The sequence below is a fragment of the Amphibalanus amphitrite genome, unplaced genomic scaffold (genome assembly GCF_019059575.1).
Source record: "Amphibalanus amphitrite isolate SeventyFive unplaced genomic scaffold, NRLGWU_Aamphi_draft 000914F_arrow, whole genome shotgun sequence".
NCBI lineage: Eukaryota > Metazoa > Arthropoda > Thecostraca > Balanomorpha > Balanidae > Amphibalanus > Amphibalanus amphitrite.
This window is the reverse complement of record NW_024882408.1, coordinates 237,931-261,905: the sequence shown is the minus strand read 5'-3', so window position 1 is coordinate 261,905 and position 23,975 is coordinate 237,931. Positions and strand designations below refer to the sequence as shown.

At 51.3% G+C, this 23,975-nt stretch overlaps 2 protein-coding genes across 2 annotated transcripts in view; one reads left to right on the top strand and one right to left on the bottom strand.

The window, feature by feature from the left end:
• Nucleotides 1-13,037: 13,037 nt before the first annotated feature.
• On the top strand, nt 13,038-17,519 carry LOC122368015 (bone morphogenetic protein 4-like). Its single transcript, XM_043341604.1, has 2 exons — nt 13,038-13,465; nt 15,867-17,519. The coding sequence occupies exons 1-2, from the start codon at nt 13,150-13,152 to the stop codon at nt 16,694-16,696; spliced, it is 1,146 nt and encodes a 381-aa protein (XP_043197539.1). The 5' UTR covers nt 13,038-13,149; the 3' UTR covers nt 16,697-17,519.
• Nucleotides 17,520-18,213: 694 nt separating this feature from the next.
• The window catches only part of LOC122368008 (ALK tyrosine kinase receptor-like), a 140,808-nt gene continuing 135,046 nt past the window's right edge, over nt 18,214-23,975 (bottom strand). The window contains exon 27 of the mRNA XM_043341597.1: nt 18,214-23,467. Within this exon, the coding sequence (XP_043197532.1) occupies nt 22,646-23,467 (822 nt within the window). The 3' untranslated portion in view covers nt 18,214-22,645. The remainder of the gene's footprint in view (nt 23,468-23,975) is intronic.

Here is a 23,975-nt window from a genome sequence, read left to right as displayed (position 1 = left end):
CAGCTGAGCACTCTCCCCTGTCGGCGGCGCTCTTGGGCCCGGTTTCTGATGTGGTGGAAAGCCATTCCGGCTCCCGGCTCTCCGTTGGATTTTTATTATTTCGCCAAATGCCGGGATGCAGGTGTGGAGTGCTGATACCAGATAAGCGCACCGCCTCGGCCTTGAGAGATTAGTACAAGGAGGACCTCAGCTGGCACGCGAGGCTCAGCCAAGGCCTCCAGAAGCACCCGACGGCAGCGGGGCCTCTGGTACAGGATGCCCTCACCTCGCCCCCAGAAGGCATGCACGATTTTGTATTATCGTGGTGAGAGCTGTCAATGTGTTAATTGAAAAAATGAATGATTTCGTGGGACTATTTTAGGAAAGAGCAAAACAACACCTGAAGATTCCGTGTGTTGAATATACTCTACATGCATAGGTGGTTCGAAGACGGTGGACGGTGGACGGTGAACTGTAGACGGCGGGCGACGGACAGTGGACGGCTAGCTGTGTACGGTGGACAGTGGGCGATGGACGGCGGACGGTGGACGGTGGACAGTGGACAGTAGATGGGGGACGATGCGTTTCAAATGGCAGATGGTGGACGGTGTACGGCGGACGGTGGTTACAGCTAACTGTATAGACGGTGGGCGGCTAGCTGTAGACGGTGGACGGTGGACGGTAGACGGTAGACGGTAGACGGTATACGGTGGACGGTGGACGGTGGACGGTGGACGGTGGACGGTGGACGGTAGACGGTGGACGGTGGACGGTGGGCGGTGGATGGTGGACGGTAGACGGTAGACGGTGGACGGTGGACGGTGGACGGTGGACGGTGGATGGGAGGCGGTGGACTGAGGACGCTGGACGGCAGACGGTGGGCGGACCACTGCCAGGCCCGCCATCCCTCGTCAGCCGGTCAGCTCTGCCGGTGGCCGCCAAACCGGTGTGTCCGGTGCCACCGGCCGACCACTGGTCACTGGTCAGTGGTCACGGGCCGGCGCACCTGCGCTGACGTCCACATCAACACTGACGTCCACATCAGTCCTGATGTGGACTGGTGGCAACAATGGTGCCCACTGTGGTACAGCTACCTTATGGCAGCAAGAAGTGATCAATCGTGATGAGTCGTACCTGGCTAAACGTGTCTCAGAGGTCAGTCATACGGCAGGAATAGTTTTCTAGATGTCATTGTTAACTGAAAACAGATGAAAATTTGTTTATGAAGTTGCCCCTCGGCTGTCGCCCAAGCAAGTTGTTCCCTAGCTAGCATCTTTTGGAGGCATTATTAATGCGTTGGAGGTTCATTGCATGGTTTGCTGATTCTGATTGCTATTTTTTAAGCTGGTGAGTAATTCGTACTGCGAATTTTTTTTTTTTAGTAATTCAGCTTGTCAATGAATATTTGTTGGCTGACCGTCTCTCGCCTGTGACCTTGCGAGGCCAGAGGTGCACCTGGCCGTGTCGGTGCCGAGGGAGTGCCCTGTGATTGGTCACGACAGCCGGCCGGCGGGCTGACCGCAGCCCGTCACTGACCGCAGCTCTGGGCAGCGCCGCTGTCCCCGGCCACCGAGATTGATGGCCTGACATGCACAGATACTTTTCTCCATGACGCGACTCAGCTGCGGCGTAAATCTGCCGCTGCAGGCCCCGCAGACCGGGGCGCGCCGCCCTGCCGCGGTTTTTCCAGACAGCTGCGTCGAGATCGCCGATTAGACAAAGAACTGTTGCTAATGGACCTCGTGGTATAGTGAGCAGAGGCAGTTGTGTTTTCATGATCACTTGAGATGTCATAAACACAACAAATGACAAAACGCTGCAACGAAGATTACCAAACAATAATATGCTGATCGTGATGACAATATCCTGAAACAGCAATTGTATGTTCTAACATATCTACTGGTTTTCAGATAACACTGATTTACAAGGCTGTTAAAATTGACATTCAATGAAATACCGGGATACTTATTGTGTGCATTTTTGCTCTTACCCAAGGCAGCAGGGTTTTCCGTTGATGGCGATCTCTCGATTGTAGTTAGGTAGATTAAAGGCACCACAAAATTATCATTAGCCTCGCTTGCAAGCCTTAGGCATGTGCCAATTTTTTATTGATTGCCAAATTGACAGGTGTTGTGTTGATGCGTGAATAGATCGAGTTATTTATTGTGGAGGATATATCAGTCCCTAAAATTACTCATTTGAGTGTGGAGCAGCGTTGGAAGTTGAAAGGTAACAAAAAGATGCATTTCATGTATATATGTACTACCTAGGCTGGCTGTAAAAGACTGATGTTCTCACTAAAATGAAACAATAAGAAAGGCTTCGAGGTGAAAAAACATATGTTTGCTGTAAAAACTGCGAAAAGAAGACAAGCTATGAGTTTAAGATGATGAGTAACAGCAGAAACACGGAGAGTTGTTCAGAAAGTACCGGCCCTCTGCCGCGCGGCGAGTCTCCGCGCCGCGCGCGCCGGAGGAGACTGCAACAGTGCACAAGACACTATCGCACGTTCGGCGCTCGCTGCCGCTGAACAGCTCTGAGCTCCTATTGCATCAACATCCGAAAGACGGATCGACACGGATGTCGGATCTCTAAATAGACATCCAAAGACGAATCGACACGGATGTAGGATCCCACATATCTGCCGCCTGAATTTCTATCATGTCGGTGTCGGTTTTGCTCTGACGAGAGGCAGCCGCGCATTTAAAATTCGCTGCCACACTGAAGGCAAATCACATTCTCGTATATTATATCACACGGCTAGCGAAGTCCTGCAGCCAACATCGTAAAAGGTCACAACTACTTACTGCTATAACACTCAAAATATGTCCCCATGTCAATGTAATAAAATTCCACTTGGCCGTATCGCATAAGTTTCACAAGCTGAATATGACACATCAGCTTCTTGGCATTCCTATTCATCAGGGCGCTGTTTTACCTCCACTCTGGTATTAGGGTGAGTGGTGATTGATGAGCAAGGTAATAAATATTTACACCGGCCATCCAGCTGCACACAGCCTCGGCGGCTGGAATTAGCATACCAAACCAGACGCCCTCTCGGCCGGTCGGCCCTGTGACGTCACATTTCCGGCTCGGAGCGCGGCCGGGGCGGCTCAAAGCGGCCGCTGGAACCGCAGAGAGGCGCCGCTGTCGGTCGCCGACTGTAATCGGTCGGAGCAGGGAGGTCCGCCGAGCTGCCCGAGGGCCGCGCGCCGCTCTTTGTCATGCCCGCCGCGGGCTGCAGCTACCGTGATACGCCGCCCGGCAGACTCGCTGAATCAGGCTGCACGGCGGTCCACGGCGCTGGATCATGGTGGTAGAGCGCCGGCCTGGGCTGCCACAGACCTGAGCGTGGCCAAAATGGAGAGCCTTTCCTCGTGATACGTCAGAATTACTCTATAGATCAGACGTGATTTACGCCACACATCCTTGACGGCGGGGGTCCTGAACTGACTGTCAGAGCGCGCGATTTACGGCAGTCACAGTGTGGGAACCGGTGGACCTATGACGCACGATTTCACTGGAGTAACGGGACCGGCGGCGAGGTGGACTGCTGTGCCCCCCACCTGGGTCTTCATCAGCAACAGCACGATCACAATCAGGCGGCCCAACATGGACCAGTGCAGTGAACCGACGGCCGTCCACCGCTGTCCCGGACGACTTTTGCATCCGTTTCTAGCAACTGGTGCGCCCCAAATCTGATAGCGCCGCACTGCTGGATGAATTTTTGGTCTGCGACCGACTGATATGATAACGGGGATCGATGATATAGGCGATAAGACCGACGACCACCAGGATATTCCTGTGTCATCGCCGCCCGAACAAGGAATGGCCAACAGCAATAGTTCACCAGGCTGGCGGATTGATTTGATTAAATTGTATCTAATTGTTCTGAATATTCTGTTGTAAACCAGAATTGTCGAAGGGCCATAATTTTGAAGTGTTTCGATAAAATTTTGTAATACTTAAAAACATCAATGTTGCAGAAATTTTGAATATTTGTTTCATGTATTGTTTTTTTTTCGAACTGCTCTATCTCATCGTCTATTTATTCTCGAAGAAATAAAGGATAGGGGAGAGGCGGGAGAATTGGGACGCAGGAGAATAGGGACACGCCAATATCTAAAAAATGGACAGCATCCTTGCACGGTTATTGCCTTTACCTTTTGATTCTATGTGTCATGCAACGATGGGAAGCCTTAGCAACACTTTTGTGGGCGTCGTTTGGGCTGTGCTGGCTGAGCACCAAAAAACTTGTTTTTTTTTTCGAGTGCTATTCTGAGTTGTCTGTGCATTGCATATGACAAACTATCTTTCTTTCAACATGTTACGATGTTAGATTAACACCGTCCTTATGCGATTGCTAGTTTCTATGAACACGCTCTGTAACTGATAAATGACAAAAAATGCGTGATTTGTTATGGCGGTGTTGTGGGAGAATAGGGACACCAAATGGTAAAAACGGTAAAGTGGTGCAAAAATATGTGTTTTTACCTTCGTGTTTTGGAAGGGGTTGCAGCTGCACCCTTAACCACAAATACATCAAAGTAAAGACCAGAAAGTCTTACTCTGGTAGGAAAATGTGCATTTTATGGGAACATCGTAATCGTGAAAGACGATCTCGGCATTTAACGAAACAGATAGTGTGAAGATAAGTTCCAATGTATCAAATGATTGCCTATAAACATAGACACGATAAATAATTCGAGATAGAGTCATCCCAATACCCGATTTTTATATGTCCCAATTCAGCTTCGTGTCTGTCCCTTGTCTCCTTGCATGTGTCCCTATTCTCCTGAAAATGAGTGTTTTTGTTTTTGTCCACATATAGCTACATCATTGCACAGGCTTGCTATTTTATGATGGCATAATGCAGAGAATTGGTGCGACCTTTTATTGGCGCCGCGCAAAGCAGCTTGGCTACAATACTTGCCAAATAATACCTCAATGAACATGGCCTGAGAAATAAGTCCCAATTCTCCCGCCTCTCCCCTACTATAAGCGATAGTTAAATGATGCTATAAGCTTATGAACAGGTATAGATGATTAGCACTTTACATGCGTAATTCACACTTCAAAAACGGCTTGCTTAAGATATTTACCTATACTGATTCCCGAATTATCTTTCCCAATCATCGATTTGTCGCCATCAATATTGTTGTCCCTCGTTATTTTTATGTAACTTGATAACAGAAAGAAGTAGACCCTCTCCTCCCCTTCCACTGTCAAAAATAACTGTGGCCTCACTCTTTTTACTGAACAAACGTGTTTGGGTCGCTCTATCTTCATAATTATTCCAGCGCAGTAATCTGGTTACCGTCATCCGTTCCTTTCCCGTTCGGGAGGACAATTATATAATCTCTTGTGACAGGAATTTGAAAGCCCACTTGAGGGAGCGCGACCCTCGCATAGCTGAGCCTCTATCGCCTCCATCTAAAACAGGACTATCGGGTCACGCCCGTTCACGGCATATTGATTTAGGTCGGCTAATTTATGCCGGAGCCATTGTTTTTCCCGCCCGTCTGTTAGGAGCTGTCGGCGGCGACCGGACGTTCGCCGCATGCCTTTCCTCTTTATTTTCGTTTGTAGACGACCGCCGCCGCTGCGCGATAGTCCATCTGGTCGAGGGCCACCCTGTAATCGGTGCCGCCTGTTGTCACTGCTCGCGGACGAGTGACCACCCTGGCCGGGCCGGCGAGGTGGCCATTAGCGGACGGAAGGGCGGGGAGAGGGGCAGGACGGACCCTCAGCCAGCCCGGAGACAGGAGGCCGCTCGGCCGTCCGGCGACGGCAGCTTTCCAGCGGCAGCATGCGAATTTTGCGCTCGCGTTATTTGACGGATTTTTCGTTAGGATACGATTTTAGTGTAATTTGCGCAAAATATTCTTCATTTACTGACAGCATTTAGGCAGCATTTACGGTTGCATTCAATCTCTGGCACTTCCAAATCTGGCACTTCTCAGTCTCGCCACCTGGCAAGACTTATCCCAGGGTCAGCCAGTAAGATGGCACCATGATAAGTCGGGGAACCCTCATCCCATGACCATCTCACTCGAATATCTGCGCTATTTGTCCACGACAGGAGCCGGACAGGCCATTCTTTCCACCTGACCGGCCTCTCTGGGCCCAGACAGATTTCAGCCCTGCGGCAGCACCCCACCTGGCCGTCCTAGCAAGGTCAGTGCCGTTCCGTCCACCCAGGGTCACCCCTCCTGGATCGATGGACGACCACCCCGACTCTGGAGCTTCTCAGACTATCTACATCTAGGCCCTCTACTGCGATGGGTGAGCGATTTACTGTACTGAATATATAGGGCCCTATGTTGTGGAGAGATACTCCCGATCTGTGGGCACTTGAACAGATAAAGTTGGAGAGAAGGACAGGAGAAACGGGGAAACGTCTTGGAAAATGCAGAACTGCTTGTGCCTTGAAAGGGTACTACATTCTTGGGCTAATACAAGGAAATTTTTGGGCTATGGTGGCCGGTGGGGAGCCTAGTTTTGACCCTTGAACTGTGGGGAGGGCATGCTTGGGTCAAGGAGTACACATTCAGATGTAGAGGGCCACTCCTTGGGCCGTGCAGACCAGACTTGTAAACGATTCAAAAAAAAATCAATCAATTCAATCACGACTCACTTGATGAAATGACCGATTCAATCATAACTCAATCAAACAGTCTGATTTTTCCAAGCGATTCAATCACGACTCATGGACCTTGTGATTCAACTCAATCACGACTCATCCCATTATCAGTGATTCAGGGAATGACTCTACTCATGATTTAAATCAACGCGATTCAATCAAGATGTTATATAAAATATATACATATGTGATATCAATTTAAAACATTTTTGAAAACTGATACCAAACAGATACCAACCAAATACACTAGGAGAATACCAAAAAAACATAGAAAAGTACTAAATCTATACTGAACTCAACGAAGTTGTAGCTATTTATTTAAATACGGTGTAAAGATGATAATTTAAGTACAGAAAACACAAGTTCTGTTACAAATGAAGCTACCAGAGGACTTATAAAAATTCATTTATTAGCTTGGCGCTTGCAAAAGGAAACATGCAAAATTGCACAGAACATTAGCCCAGCACTAGGTAGTTGCAGCGTATATTGACATGGCTGCGACATAAAAGCGTATTTTGCGTGGTTTCCATGTGGCAAATATTGCGAGCAGCCTAGCAAATCTCTAATCCGAATTTAGCATCGAATGCAAAACTGTTAGCGGTCCTCAAAACTGGAAGGTGAAGAACACCAAACAGATAAAGATTGTTTGTTGAGCTATGAAAACAATAGTTTTTGGGTGATCGTGGAGGTGATGGGAAGGTGGTTGTTTTTTAATACCTAGTAGGGTATGTATCTACTTTTTGCCATTGTATATTTACCTTTGTGTAATTGGGAGCCACGGCAATATGTGACAGATCCATCAATGCTCATAAGCCAAGGTATTCCAATATTTACGTTGATAGGTAAACGCTGATTCTGCTGGGAAATGTAAAGTGAGTGAGAAGACCATGGATTAGATCAAGCAATTTATGACCCTTAGCCCAAAATCAAATCAGTAACTAAGGTTACCAAATTATAATGTGAACATGAATTGTGTATTCATCAATATGTTTTGCTTGCTCACAAATGTCCTGATGAAACAGGGTATTGAAAATATAAAGATTAACATGATATCTAAAACATGTGTGTTGACTGTTGAGCAATGTGCGCCTGCTTACTGCTACTGTTAACTTGATTACTATACTTATTTTAGGGCAATGGAAAGAAACTTTACATGCATTTTTCATCTTCATGCGTTGACATTTATGTATAATTTGGTGTTTACAGTTTGATTAACCCATTTACGCCCTTCGTTGCGTTTTCGCAACGCAAGTAAGCGTCGACGTGATCGAAGCTTGAGAAGTGTGTAAAAGAGACTAACCGATGAGACAAGTTTCAGCGTGTGTAGCATGGTTGTGCGCATGATGCTACGCAGTTACAAGTCTGTGCGGCCGGTAAGTTACTGTCTAGAGCTCCCAGAGGGAAGTTGAAGGTCTTGTGAGTGATGACGTCACGAAAAACAAGATAAATAGGCTAAGTGCTTAATAATATCGTAATGAAGATTGTGTAAACATATTCTGCAGAGTCCCTACAATAGCTTAGATATGCATTTTGTTAAGAAATCATGCTGCAAAAAGGGTTTGTGACAATTTTCAAATATGACTACGGTGGCGTTGCGGAAACGCAACGAAGGGCACATCGGAAAGACAGCGATGTTGCGAAAACGCAACGAGGGGCACATTGGTAGGGTAGGGAAAGTATGAATATCAACAATAGACTTCACTCGTGATACGCTGTGGGTTCTTTCTTTCTCTCTCCCATCTTCCTCCATCTCTTTCTCGTTCCCCCACCTCTCTTCCTCCCTCCCTCTCTCTCCCTCTCTCTCTCTCTCTCTCTCTCTCTCTTTCTCTCTCTCGTTTTGTAGTCATGAGGGACGCGTATAGGTATGTTAAGCGCAAGGTGCGTTTGCACTTAAAATGTTGCGACATATTTCACATTTACTGCCTCTAACAGCTACAAACACTCCTTTCTTTTTCTCTCACAGATTATCGGGAAGTTCGTTCACTAAGCAATGTGTTCCCATACATCTGAAAATCGCATGGTAGGAAGAGGACCTGCATCAAACGGTCGGCGATGCTAACGGACCTGAGAGATAATTAGGTCCTTTGGAAATTGGATCGACTATGTACATACATTGTACAATGTACATAGTATATAATGAATAACGGGGATGTAGTCTGGTATCAGACGACAGATAGGCATTGCCATTCTCTGGATACCATCTGCTGACTACCAACCTTTACGTTAGAAAAAATAACTGAGGGTCGGCAAATAGTGGGATAGGCCCCCTCTGTGGGAAGCAGAGCCCTTCGGCAGGGGTAATGAGGGCGTCTGGGAAAATAGTCATTTTTAGGATTCATAACTTGCAAGTTGCATAGATAAATAAGCTACTTGATATGGAGTACACGCTTGTTTTCTTACTTAGGATAGGCCTTTTATCGAATCAGACCATTTTAGAGCCAGCAGTATTATTGGAATTAGGGGAGGCATTTGTCTAAGCGGGCACGGAATCGTTAGGGTGAATAGGTCAAAAACGCCCCCATTAAGCGCGAAACCTTCTGACACTCAACCCAACCCAGATTACTCAAACCTTTGGGCACCATCATGTAGCTCATTCTTTTTACTACGCTTTGAGACCAAGAAAAGACACTTGCGTGTGGTATTTAACCCCCCAAAAAGGTTTCCGCATACCCTTACAAAAGGGCGTTTTGCCCCACACCCTGGGTAATACGCCCACACCCATGTGCAAAGCGCCCCCACCCATCCATCAACAGAAAATGATGAACATGGCAGAACTTGACGTCATTCTGACGTCATTTGTGGTCAACCTATCATAGCCTTTGGAATAAAATGTTGTTGCAATGTGTAAAATGGATGCCCGGAGGAGTCCTGAAAGTTTGGTGACGATATCTGCAGTCGTTTAGGATATATCAGCAAAAAAGGACAGGGAGTGGCCTTTTCGGCCCCGACCTACAGGGCGCTACCCTGCACTCTCACCACCGTGCAAAACGCCCCCCTTTCAGAACACTGGGGGCGTCTTGCCCCATGCATCGAGTAGGCGTCTTTCCCCATCCACTCCATATCCGGTCAACAAAATATTGACAAAAAACGCGCCATTTACGCCGCAGCATAATAAATTCAACAGAATGACAATAAAACGCAGTTTTGAGTGATGTGCACAATAGCAAGTTTTGTGATATAAAGAGGGCATCAAAAGCTTAGGAATCTTCTGTAAAAACAACCAAAACAACACCCAAAACCAACATCAGCACCTACCCACGCTGCTCCTCAAGACGCAGAACCGGAAATAGAGAACTGCGTAAACAAGCAGCTGACTGTTCTGAAAGACAGGATAAAACACCTATCCGTCGATAAGATCTACGATTTTTTTAGGGGAGGCGTTTAACCCAGGGGTGCGTTTTCCCCACAGTTACCCTAAGACTGAGCCCAACCAGTGGGCAGGCCACCCATGACCCAGCCCCCCTCTCCCTCCCAAGCACTCACTGCACCCGGCTACAGGCGTGCTCCTTTGTGATCTGCCCGAATGCAATACATATATAGTTGCCCGTCCAGCCCGGAAAGGGGGTTGAGGCGTGGAGAAGGATTCAACTATCCTGAAGATGGAAAGGACGGATTCACGAAACAGTTGGAAAGTGTGCCACTGCGTCGAATCACCATTCTGCCCTGGCATTGCCTCGAGAAAGAGGTTACACTTGAAGGTCGCTGATAGTGGGGCCATGAAAATTTTCGATCAGGTGTAAAGGCTGAAACAGATTCTTTCCGCGTTCAGGAAATCGCATGCGAAAGCCTATTCAAATACATTGTAATTCTTCTCGCATCAATCGCTTGCGGGAGGTGCGTGCGATTGATGCGAGCGTGCTTCCATGTATTTGAATAGGCTCTCGCATGCGATTTCCTGACTGCGGAAAGAGTCTGTTTCAGGCTTAAACGTGATAAACTGGGAGGCGAGTTGTTATGATGCGCTACGCCTTGTGCGGGTAATTTGTGAAAGCCGGATCGGTTCTTTTTTTTTCTCTTTTTTGCTGAGAGTGGGCACGACTAACCTGCAATGGAATTTAATTTTAATCCTAGGAGAGTGGTTTTGCGGATACGCGTTTATGTGAGGCACTGGTTTACTCCAAACCTCCGTTTAATTGTTTTCAGTGTGGGGTCTGATAGGTGGGGATAATGGCTCTGTCTAGCATCCAAAAAGAAAGCGTCACCCTGGGTACGTGTCGACCACAACTTTAAATGGACAACTGTTGTTGATAATGACCGTTTGTTGTCATCTCCCCGTTCGCGAATCCTGAAGTTATGCTCCCCCACTGAGGCTTTTAGGCGGGTTATAGAGCATGAGGGATGTGGGTTCCACATTTTCAAACAATAGTTGTCAACAGTTGATTGATGTTTTGTCAAAACAAATTAGCATATACGGCAGTTCAGTGTACTTTATGGCCGCCTGATGTGCCCGTCGTTGCGTTTTCGCAACGCTGATGGCGCCCGGTGTGCCCTTCGTTGCGATTTCGCAACGCACGTTTTTTACGTTTTTCTCGAAAAACTTTTGCTGCAGGCAAAAATTATTTTCGATTCCATGCAAGGCCCTGGTAGAAGCATAACATATTTTGATTTCATCGATTTTCATAATGGTCAATATTCCTGGGCATAAATGGGTTAAAAACTTAAAACAAAATTTTTATGTTTTTTTTCAATTATGATAGCTGTGCGCATTTATAATACTGACAAAATGCCTAAAAAATTTGCAGTGCATTGTGTGTGACTATGATGCAAATACCACATATATTTCTACATAATGTAGTACCTACTAAATATGGTCATAGCTTCAATTTCCAGCACATGGTGATTGAATCATTTTGTTAATTGAATCAACTTGAATCGATGAGTTGCCGATTCAATCACTTGCAGTTGCCATGTGTGACCGATTCAATCAGGATTCATATGGTGACAAGAGGTGATTCAACCGACTCAATCACAGTGAGTCGTCATTTTCAAGCGATTCATGAGAATCGATTCAATCAGAGTTGAATCGCTTACAAGTCTGGTGCAGACACACCCCTTGGGTCATAAAATGATGCCCACAGTTACTGTGCCAGGGCCATTCATGGACAACCTTCGGGTTATGGACCGGAGCGACACTCCCCGGGCCGCGAGGTCTCCTATTTCCGTCGCCGCCGGCCGTGGCCGTCCCTCTCTCGTCTGACGGAGCGCCGGGAGCCTCCGGCGGCCGTCCGTCCGTCCGACGGCATACCTCAGCTCGTCCCCGGTCCGCCCTCGGTACCCGCACGGCTGGCGAGGACACGGCCCGCCCCTTCCGGCCACCTGGGACCGCCGGCCCGGCCCGCCGCCGCCGCCCTGTCACCTGTTTGTCTCTTTTCTCATGAGGCGTGTGCGTGCGCGTGTGTGTTTAGCGTGGGAGGGCGGGCGCTGTGGATGGCCGCACGGCACGTCACCGGCCGCTGGGAACGGGCTCCGGGCGCGGCCCGTGATGGCCGGCCGTCCATGATCAATCGTCAGTGTCAGCGCCGGGCGGGCCGGACTCTGGGCTCGACCGAGGGGTCGCGGTCGCCAGCGGACCCTCCGCTCCGGCCGCCGCACCTGGAGAGGGAGGAGTTACGACTGTCGTCCCGGGTGAGGGATGGGTCCGGACTCCGAGCACGGTACGGGGACAGGGATCCGGACTGAGTCACTTGGAAAATGGCACCTCCTCCAGAAGGTCCTGTTCGAAACAGATTTGAAGGTTAGAAAAAAATGAGCGCACAAAATTAGGTTGTTGTTTCTGATATAGAAGTAAAATGTTACCGATCAAGTTCTTGTGTTAGAACGTAATTTATGTGCCGTTGTCGGCCGTTGTGTTCGAATCACACGGCCGTTGTGTTCGAATCACATCGAGTAACCATCGAGCTGCCAAAGACGTCAAAAAATACCCTGGCCGTCAATACATGTCCATTGTTCCGCATATCATTGCTGCCTCTCGGATTGTGAGGAAGGATGAAGGGGCATTGATATTATTGTCATTGGCCGTCCGTTCATCTGTTGTCCTTTCCTTTTGCCAGGTGTTGGCTGGTCAATAATTGGTGTCGACTGTGCTTAGCTATGAATGTGTTCGTTGCAGTCAACCTTGCGAACATTATCTTGCTTCTACTCCTCGTGTTCGGGCCATGGTCTCTCGACAATTGATCGTGTGAGTAAATAGCTCAATTCGGGCTCAGTGGTTTCGCTCCTGCTCCGTTGCCGTCCAGCCCGGCCCCCAGCGCTGGCGTGCGGCCGGCCGCTCGGCGGCGGCGGCCGGCCGGCCGGCCGACCCGACCCGGCCCGGCGCCAGCGTGGCTGCCAGGACGCCGGCCGGTCGGGAGGCCGGTGACGGCTCTCGCCGCGCGGCGCCGCCGCCAGGGCGCAGCGGGCGCGCGAGTCCGCGTGGCGCGCCGGCCACCGCCGCCACCAGTAGCGTCCGTGTCGGCGAGAGCGCCAGACGTGTGGTGACGGCGCGCCATGTGACGGCGCCGCGCTCTGTGCCGCTCCCGTGTGTGATCATGTGGCCACTAGTGGTGACTGTGAGCGCCCTGCTGCTCGGCAGACCGGCCGCCGCCGCTGCGGACGCCGACCCGCTCCTGGAGAAACTGGCGTCCGGCCGGCCGCCGCGCGCCGTCGTCGATAAACTCGAGGCCGCATTCCTGCACACGCTGGGAATGAAGCGGCGGCCGAACGCGCGGCCCCAGGTGCCCGCCTATCTGAGCGAGGTGTACGCCAAAGTTGCCACCACCACGCGCGAGCTCAACACGCTCGACTTGAACCTGCCCGGCCGCCTGACCGGCTCGGCCAACACCGTGCGCAGTTTCATCCATTCAGGTGAGTTGAGAGTGGCGCTCGAACGAGGGCCGGCCGGCCGGTCGGAGCGGCCGGCCGGCCGGCTCGCGCGGAGGGTGACCCTGGGAGCTGCGGCCGCCGACGCCGAGCCGCGGCTCCGGTGCAGCTGTCGGCCGCGCTTCTGCCACTCGGCAAGGGATAAGCGGGACCTTGAATGAATAAGATTCACGGCGGGATGGTCAGTCCACCAGTGGGCCATTCGTGGAAGTGATATTGGGCAAGTGGAGGAGTCAGTGACCTCTGAGTGAGAGGCATTCAGGAGAGTTCCGGCGGCGTCTCCTGCACGCCGAGTGAGCACAACCCTGGGGACAGGAGATTCAGGCTGCGTATTCAGGAGTGGGCACGCTGAATTATATCGAGGAATGGCCCAGCAGTATCATCTTACCACAGCTAGAACGTTCAGCTCCTCGGACAGCAGCAGATTAACGTAAACGATCAGAAAGATTTCACATTAAGGAACAATTAAAAGCAAGGCGAGGGGTAGGCTAGTCTAATTGACTTGGCAACAGGCTGCGGACAGATGGGGACACCTTCAGTGGACGGAAGCAGGAGATATCATTTGAAACCGTGCGTCAGTGCTCGTCACCTGTGATCCGTTGAAGTCACTCCAGCTCGCCCTGAAGGAATGTTTAGAGGTCTTATTAAATTTGTCATTAAACGGAGAAGCGCCGTTCGAGTCTGAGACCTCGGTCGGTTGAAAACTCTGCTCACTGTCAAACCACAAGTGACGAGTAAACGATCATGGATTCCTCAGCAGATAAGGTATATCAGCAGAGATAAGGCAACTTTACTTGCATGGAGATGATGCAAGTAATGGTATTTTTAGGCAGGTACAGTCATTTATGCTGCTTTTCTGCGAAACAACACAACATCTGGAATGGTTTTTGAGATGCGTTTGATTTGAAATGGTCTATATAGTTGAGCCTGTTATAAATACGTAGCACTAATTATAAGAACATGTCAAAGGCTGCAGACGAAGACGGGTCAGCGACGGAAGAACGGTCGGGGTCAGACATGGCCGGGTCAGGGACAGAGATGATTAGGGCAGGGTCAGAGTCGAGCTCACGAATAGTCTGATACGGGTCAGATATGATAATAGTCATGGGTCAGGGTCAGATACGGGTCAGAGGTCAGGGTTAGATACGGGTCAGAGGTCAGGGTTAGATACGGGTCAGAGGTCAGGGTTAGATACGGAGTGTCATAGAAAGAAGAATGAATGGGGAGAAGATCTACCCCGTATGCGGGTGCCACCAGGCTCACTTTTGTGCCGGAGAGATTCCTGAATGAAGTAAGGCTGATAAGAAATTAAAATTATTGCATATTATTTGGTAACTTTCTTCCTTTCAAAGGCAACTTTCAAAAGCATCTTCGTTTATAGGGAACAGTCATAAACTTGTCACCTAGGTATGAGTCGTAACTACCCCAGGTCGTCACATCTGAACTGGATGGAATGCAACTTTTTAAAAGCTCCAATTTAAACGACGAAACAGTTCAGTGATGGGTAAAGCAGCCTCTGCAATTCGTCTGCTCTCTGCCTCGTTTTCCCACACAAGATCACAGTGATTACACGAAGGGAAGCGGTTAAGTGCCCGACCAGCACCCTCATCTGATTAAGGTAGCACTTGTACGAAATTTGGGCTGCGTGCTGGAATCACCATAATTTGCTTTCTGGCTCGCAAATGGCGGGCTGGCACGAAGGTCGAGGGCGTGCAGCAACGCCTCTCCGCTCGCGCAATCGTCGCGTAGCTGGGCATCCTGGACGATGCACCGGATACAGTTCAAGTGCATTATTGTTGCGCATTGAGGTCGTGAGAGCCCGCTGTGATGTTCAAATCGTTGTGTCTTCAGGGCTCAAGGGCGTGAGGATAAAGGCCCACCACTTGTCACGACTGTTGTGCGGACGCAAACGCTCCATCGCTTACATGACGACGTGCTAAGCCCCACATTCCTCAACGCAAAATAGGCGTGGAAAATAAAATAATTACATATGTGCCAGCCCCCATCACCTTCCGGGCAGTCAATATCAAGCCCTCTCGGGCCCATCCGGGCGCCATAATTTTCACACCCGGGTCGGATTGAGTATTACAGCGGGGATTAGCGTCACACCAGGTGTCTTCACGCCTGTGCGCGGTCCATTCAGACGGGACGACGCCAGTGTCGACTTTCAGCGGGATGTGACAGCCAGCACACCGATTAGAGGGTGCTTACGGCCGGCCGAGGGACCGTGGAGTGACTCGCAGCGGGGCGCCAGGTGGCCCGACGGTCAGGGGTCGCGCCAGGGACTGTTCAGCTCCCCGCTCTCAGGGTGTTAACGCGGCCATTTTCGGCCGTTCGCCAGGGCCATTTGGAAACCGATTGTGACCGTGTGCGTCCCCTGTTTCAGAGGATCGTGTGGACTGGCACAAGTACCCGGCCAACCTGCAGCGGCTGGTGTTCAACACGTCGGCGGTGCCCACCACCGAGACGCTCTCCGCCGCCGAGCTGCGGCTCTGGTGGCCCGGCGTCGAGAGCGACGCGTCGGGCGAGGGGGAGGGGGTGGCGGCGCGCGCGCGGCACCGAGTGCAGGTGTACGATGTGGTGCGACGGACAGGCGCCGGTGGCCGGCCCGTGCTGCGGCTAATAGACACTGTGACGGTGCGCGGAGCCGCCCGGCCGCTCAGTCTGGACGTGAGCCCGGCGGCGCGCCGGTGGCTGGCGCGGCCCACTGCCAACCACGGCCTGTTGGTCAGGGTGCTGGCTCCGCCGGGCGCCGGAGAGCGGCTCCGGCTGCGGCCCGTCCCAGAGGAGGCCGCTGGCGACTGGCAGCGACGCCAGCCGCTGCTGGTCACCTTCACCGACGACGGGCGGCCGCGAGCGCGTGCGCGCCGCAGCGCCCCGCGCTCGCACAAACGGCACAACGACGAGTGCCGGCGCCGAACACTCTACGTCGACTTCACCGACGTCGGCTGGAACAACTGGATTGTCGCGCCGGACGGGTACAACGCCTTCTTCTGCAAGGGCGAGTGCAACCAGTTTCCGCTGCCGCAGCACCTGAACGCCACCAACCACGCCATAGTGCAGACTCTGGTGCACGAGAAGGGCAGCTCAGTGCCATCCCCGTGCTGCGTGGCCACAGAGCTGTCGGCCATTTCGATGCTCTATACAGACCACTCGGACAATGTGGTGTTGAAAAACTACAAGGACATGGTGGTGGAAGCGTGCGGGTGCAACTGACCAGTCCGCGGGGCAGCGCGGGCGGGGGCGGGGGCGGACGATGCGCAGCTGACGCTCGCGCCGCCAGCCGGCGGGGCGCCGCCGCTCGCACTCCCGCTGTTGTTGACGTGTGTTGTTGCCGCCGGCGTGGCCGCGGACATTGGGCCACGAGGGGCCGACGGTGGCCCTTGGACGACTGTGCGCCCGAGCTCCCTGCCTCTGTGGTGTGCCTGTGTCGCCCGGTGGGCCGCGGGGCCGCTGGCGGCGCTGAGGTGACGCACGAGCGTCTCTTCCATGACCTAGTCCTGTTCCGTCTGTGTATCGTTATAGAGTCGTGCTAGCTCAAATGTTTTTTGAAGGCGGAACTATGCAATGTTTGTGCGCTGGTCTGTTGTTTTCAGATAGGCGCTGAGCTATTATGTGTGAGTAAGGAGAGATGAATTGTGACGCCTGCCTACGCTGTGCGTGGACTCGTGTTTTTCAAATGATGCTGTGTGTTTGAAAGGGTTATATGGCTATCTGCGTGTGGGAGCGTGAGAGAGTTGGTCTGACGAGGTTTGAGTGGGTGAGTGGGTGAGCTGTGAGTGAGAGTGAGAGCCGAGCGCCGGCGCGGGCCGACCGTGCCGCTGCCATGTGATGAGCCGGGCCGCAGCAGCAGGCCGGGCCGGCGACAGCTAGTGGTCGCCGCCCACATGTACAAAGTCATTATTTAATGAGCGTCGGCGCATGCGCAGCTGGGCGCGGGCCGCCCCGGCAGTCATTTTTGTATTATCTATATGATGTCCTGATTATGTGGTGAATCCAGATCATGTAATGCCATGTATATACAAGAGATATCAAACTACACCTTCTGTTTGAGGCCTCTGTCCTCGCCAATTACCTGAGTGTGCCATCAATAGTGCTGAATGGCGCCGCTTTGAAGTGCCCGCCGGCCATTTTTGCGTGGCTGATGCGGATGCACCTGGGGTCCGTTTCGTGTAGGTAGATGTTTTGCCTGGCATTGTGGACAGTTAAAATATGCCGTCACGCTAGCCGGGCCACTCGGAGTGGCGGGTACACCGCAGGTGCGAGGAAACTCCGTCGGCCGGCGCGACACGAGAGATCTAATTAAACGGTTACCGACAGTCCAATCGAGTCCAGTCGGGGAAAGCCGTCTGGGACTCACTGTTCGTTCTGGGGCCCTCGGAGATATCCGTTTTCAAGTGTGTTATGAAGCTCAACATCCCATTTCTCGCCCGTCTCCGAAATCCCGCACCCTACCCATCCCCTACCCCAACCTCGAACTGCTTCGGTTGTTTTCAATAGAAGAAACAATTCTAACGAAAAGTGTTGTCTATTTCAAACAACCTGCGATTATGTCTCACATCCTTCTATCCCACATACGTTTTCTGGACCTATATCCGTTCCGTTCTCTGTCTTTATCTTCTCTAACCATCACTGAGATCTGCTTAACTGAACTCGCTGCCTCTGGCCATATCTATTCTGATCATTCCCGCGTCTTTCGCAGTCTGTTCGTTATGTTCGCACAAACTGTTGTGTTTCGTTACAAGTCTATGTATTCACATGAGTGGTGTCCGGCTCGGGCAGACACTCACACCCATCTAGACAGAACTGCAATCACAGCCGCCTCGTCGTTTGGCGCAAAATCCAGACCGTCGGGCGAGGTACACGCACCCGGTACACGTGTTCGTACTCAGTACCAGTACAAGTACCCGGCACAGATACACGTACTCATTGCGCCGTACACCGCTCGCCAGCGCGGCGAAGCGGTCAACAGCACCCAAAACACAGACTGCACAGTCAACTCACAGTTCACAAACACCTGACCAGTTGAGCCCAGTGGTTGTCATTTCAACAAAGCTGCCGTGAGAGCGTTTTACGACCTCACTAGCGATATGACAAAAATACAGTGCATGAACGTAATTACAGGCAATCACGTCGTGTGACGATAATTGTACCGCACTCACTGATTCTCGATGCACCTGCGTGGAAGCAGAATTATGAAGCATCGTCTGCCTATAGATCGAATAAAAAATATCAGCTGCAATATCATTGTCGCCCTTTTAACGTCTCAGCACATTCGACAAAACGTGTTGTAAACATGTTCCTTATTGAACTTCGCGGTATGGAACCATGTCTCACCACCCACACGAGTTTCCATTTTACGTTTCACGATATAATTCGGCAAGAAATACAAAAATACAAGGACCCAGTCTCAAATAAACCAAAGCACACCAGCTCGGTGATACCAGCGATTTTAATAACGCACATATATCACACACCAGTGAGAGACACACCGTCCAATCCAACGAAATCAGAAAAAAGACACCCAGCGCCGCTACGCTGACACATAGGTATCCCCTCATCTGCCAGTGTTTGAGCACCCCGGATCCGCAACACATCAGGATATCAGACAGATAAGAGTGCGGCTAAGCATCGGATAGGGCCAGGATGGAGGCTGGATGTTTTTGCATCAGGCTCAACTCGTATGTAGGGAACCGAAAAATCAACCAACCGAACAGCGCGTCTGGCTTCGTTAGGACGAGAGAGTTCCTCGCACTTGGATCTGATTGGTGCGGTGCTGAGCTGTGCCCTGGATCTCCGTTGGATCTACAGGATCGTCAGGTGAGCCTCGTTACGTGCGATCCACAGCGGGCGGTGGCCTGCTCGGGACGATGGTCGCTGCGCCCGGCACGACACCGGGCTTCAGATGCGCCGAATCATCTCGACACGGTGGTACGAGCAGCGGCCACCGCCACTGCCGACCGATGCCACACATCCGAGCCGGGCTGGGGCAAATCAGAAAGTGGGCAAAAATATAGGGAGAAAGCAAGATGATAAAGTTGATTGGTAATCATTTGTGTTGTTTTCTGGAGCAATTTAAATTCAAAATGTTTAATTAATGGCCTAGTTAGGGTCAGTAAAAGGGTTAATGTTGAGCAAGGACATCAGTACTTCACTGGCAGGGTGTAGCCGCCCCCCGAAAACAGCATCTATCATCTGTTTATGGGATACAAAGCATTGTGAATCACCACCTGCGACGACAAGTAGCCGTTTCGTGTTGGCTGGCCCCCTTCTGATTGCATTCGACATCTTGGAGCGCGCCCAAAACTGAGGGTCACTGAATGACCTTAGAGTTGGGACGGTCGGATTGTTTCGTCATCCTTCGACAGAAATCTAGAGCCGGTGAGGCGCGACGGGGGTGATGGAATTCAGAGGGCTCCGATCGATGTTGAGGGGTTCACGGGGGCTGCAGCTGGGCTGGCTCGAGTCTTGCCACCTTCACGGAGCCCATAGGCGCTGGTTGAGAAACCGATCGACGTATCTGCCGCAGTTTAGGTACAGGTAAGCAGGCAACGCAAAATGACGTAGAAGTACTCGTACATGTCTAAGGATTCAAGCTCTTAACCCTGCATATCAACAGATTACGACTAGGCATTACGAATACCCTGCATGAAAATAACTAAACTCACGGCAATCTAAGCGCAATACCGATAACTGAGCTGCACAATCCGGCATTAAATCCGACGTTCCAATTGTCCATGAGCCACGCCCTGCAATGCCAGTGGGTCTATGCAAAACCAACGTAACAGCCAGACATACACAGACACGCACCGCTGTGTCGCATAACTCCAGACCTGCCAGCCACGGCAGCGAGCGTTCAACACATCACATATTGAGGTATCCCGACACACCAACCACTGAAGCACACCGCCCGCTAAGCATCAAAATAGACAGCACCGTTTCCACAGTAATGCGTGGTTCACACCGGATCCGTAATGACGCCGTAACCGTTACGGCCGTAATGAGCTAGACATTTCTCAAGATTCCCCAAGCATTGCGACTTTTCTAGACGAAGTTGAAATGTGGCAACCAGCCGCCGTAAACTGGCAGCGTCCATCGTACTCGTTACGGAACGTAACAGAAGTTGGGAAAATTGAACTTTTCGGCCCGACCGGCCGCCGTAATGACTTTTGTTGGCATGTATCTCCAAAACGGTTTGACTGTTTGATGAGCGGTCTTCTTTGGAGAGGGGATGCATCCTTTCTTCATGGAACTGTGCTATTCATAAAACTCATGAGTGCTTGTTACAGCGCGTGCCACGTGCGACGTGAGAGGTTCCAGAAGAGCTCGTCATTTCATAACTCGGGAACGGCTGAAGCGATACAGCTCAAAATTTGTTTGTGCTGGGTGCACACTACACATCCGGTGACCTTTGAACGGTTTTGAATTCCTTCAGCGCGTGCGCACGTGCACACCCCTTTTTAATATCTCGGGATCTGCTGGGCCGATAGCGCTCATATTTTGTATGCTAGACGACACCATCTAAATATGAATATTGCACAGGTTGGCAAAGACATAAGTACCTATGCACGTGCGCACGTGCGTACCCCTTTTTAGTATGTGGGGATCGGCTGGTCCGATAGCGCTCATATTAAGTATGGTGAAAAGCACTATGTTTTTAAGCATATTGCACGGGCTGGCAAAGACATTGATTTGCACGTGCGCACGTGCGTACCCCTTTTTCATATCTGTGGATCGGCTGAGCCGATAGCGCTCATATTTTGTATGCTGAATAACACCATGTTTATGAGCATATTGCACGGGCTGGCAAAGACATTGATTTGCACGTGCGCACGTGCGTACCCCTTCTCCATATCTGGGGATCCGCTGGGCCGATAACGCTCATATTTTGTATGCCGAATGACACCATGCTGACCTGCAGATTGTACTGGTCAGCGAGGGTATTGGCTAGCACGTGCGCACGTGCGCACCCTTTTTCCATAACCGCAGATTGGGTGGGCCGACAGAGTTTATATTAAGTATGCTGAATAAGACCATGCATATTAGTAGACTACACAGGTCAGCGAGCGTATTGGTCTGCACACGTGCGCGTGCTTACCCTTTTTAATGACATGTTCCGATTGCTTGGAATTGCATCTGATTCTTTGGTAGAATAAGCCAAGGTATCGCCGAGCAGTTATGAAGCTTCCAAATGTTGACGAGGGCAGCGGTCTGCTCGTGCGCACGTGCGGACCCTTTGGCCTTTTACCTTAGCTCGAATCAACCTGCCAATAATTATTATTTCTTGTGAGCATGCCATCAGCGTGTAACGCTCACGGCTTACTTTGTAGGTATCTTGTATATGGAGTTCTGAGTTCTGAGTTTCATGGAGTTCTGAGTAAACTTCACCGGCCATATCGCCCCCGCTACTTGCTAAATTTGATACTTCGACTTGTAGATATTTGAAGATGTTTGAATCCACATTGACTCTTGGCAAGCCAATCGAGCAATTGGTATACAATACAGATTCTGGCGTCCGTTGGTTTTCATATCACCCACGAATAGCAAAGAATGTAAGAAATAAATTTCAGCGTTGACGGGCATAGACATGCCCTCTTGTAATACAAGAAATAATGCAAGAATCTCCGTCCAGTGTTGAGTGTTCTGCCCACCGGCGTTTAATTAACAATGTTATGACTCGATACAATTGTAGACCGCTATGTCAGAGTGAAACTAACAAATTAAAAGGAAGAGAGTAAAACAAGTCTACATTCTGGCGCTCTGATATCAAAAGCAGCTCTTGACTTAAGTCCATTTTCCGCTTGCCTATAAACAAAATAGAGTTTTGGCGCACTTGATTCGAACGGTGACGCTCAGCGATGGCAATTCCCGGTGCACACCGAATCCGTAACCATTACGGCGTTACGGCGTCAAAAAATCGAACTACGCATGCGCGTTGGATTGTGCCCTCCACTTTCGAGATATTTTTTAATCGCCACCGTATTCATTACGGAACGTAACGGTCATTACGGATCCGGTGTGAACCACGCATAAGACGGCGGGTCCGCGGCCGGCTCACACTTTTCACGAGTTGTTTGATAGCACCCGGTCGACCTGACCATGCCACGAACACGTCCAACGTCCCACGTCCCACAAACACATCACACACATCTCGCCCCGGCCCCACTAGCAGTGGATCTCACTGTAGTTTGGATTTTTCTCGGCGTCCGCTTTGGGTGTGGAGATGCCGATTATACAGGGCTCCGTCCTGCCCAGTGCCTTGTCGTATGAGCTAGTCCGTGGCATGGCCACCGCTGCCAGACCGCCCTCTGCGCCCACATTCATGTAGGGCGGAGGCGGGCGGGCCGTGGCGCCGCCGGAGCTTGGCGGTAGTCCGCCCGGATCCAGCTTCAGCGGACTCGGTTTCCGGGCCCACTTGGCCTTGCGCCGGGGGTCGGAGGAGGGCGCCGCAGCGGCGGACGATGATGGCGGCGGCGGGGGAGGTGGCGCCGGCGGCAGCGGGTCCAGCAGCGCAGCCCGCTCGGCCGGCGAGCCGCGTCGGTGTCGATGCCTCGTCGAGGCCGGCGGCGGCCAGTCGGGCGGCTCGTCGGGCGACTGCTGTAGTAGTGGCTGTCCACTCGGAGAGCCCGACATGGCGGAGCCGGCCGCCGCGCCGCCGCCCGAGGACGCGCTGCCGCGGCTCCGCTCCGGCGTCGTGAAGGAGGTTTCTGAGACGAGCGGCCGCTCGGTGGGCGAGCCGCGCACGTCCTCCCAGCTCGGCTCAGAGGCCAGGTCGGTGCGCACCGTGTTGAGCGAGTGGCTGCTGGGCTGCGTGGGCACCAGGTAGTCGGCAGAGGACGAGGAGGCGGGCGTGTCGGCGCCGCGCCGCTTGTGGCTGTCCAGCGGCACCAGAGGCTCGGAGTCAGACGGGCGCATCACCGTCATGTCCTTGTCCGTGGAGCCGACTCGATCGAACACGGGCAGCGGCGCGGCCATCACGTCCGGGTCCTGTGGGGCAGGTCAGCGGGGCGTCACTTAACGGGAGACACGCAGGTCACCGCCGCAAGTCACCTCCGCCACAGGTCAGAGGTAAGGTCAAAGTACAGCTAAATAGACACGGCGTCGTCACCCCCTAAATACAGCTTTGAAACCGATTTTGCAGATCGGTTTTTACAACGATGTGACTTTGTTGCATGATCGGTATACCAGATTATCACTGAGACGGGATAACATTTATGTCGTTGCTTCTGACTTCTTGAAGTTACTTCAGAAATGTGTTCATCGGAGCGATAAATGACCCTTAGGAAGTTACTTAATTGTTTCTAAGTCAAATTCAATATCAATTATTCTCTGACAGATACATGGTATTCGCAATGTTTTACAGGCTCTCCGGCTTAAGAACGATAAACATAATCCTTAGACAATGCTTCATGCATCAATCACCTTGTAAAAATGCGTGGGTGTATGACATTGAAAAATGATTCATGTCTTAATCCGTCTTCCATGGTATGTGTGG

Coding starts and splice junctions, on each gene's coding strand:
- LOC122368015 (XM_043341604.1), top strand. CDS start 13,150: ATGTGGCCACTAGTGGTGACTGTGAGCGCCCTGCTGCTCGGCAGACCG. Junction 13,466..15,866: donor GCGCAGTTTCATCCATTCAG/GTGAGTTGAGAG, acceptor CCCCTGTTTCAG/AGGATCGTGTGGACTGGCAC.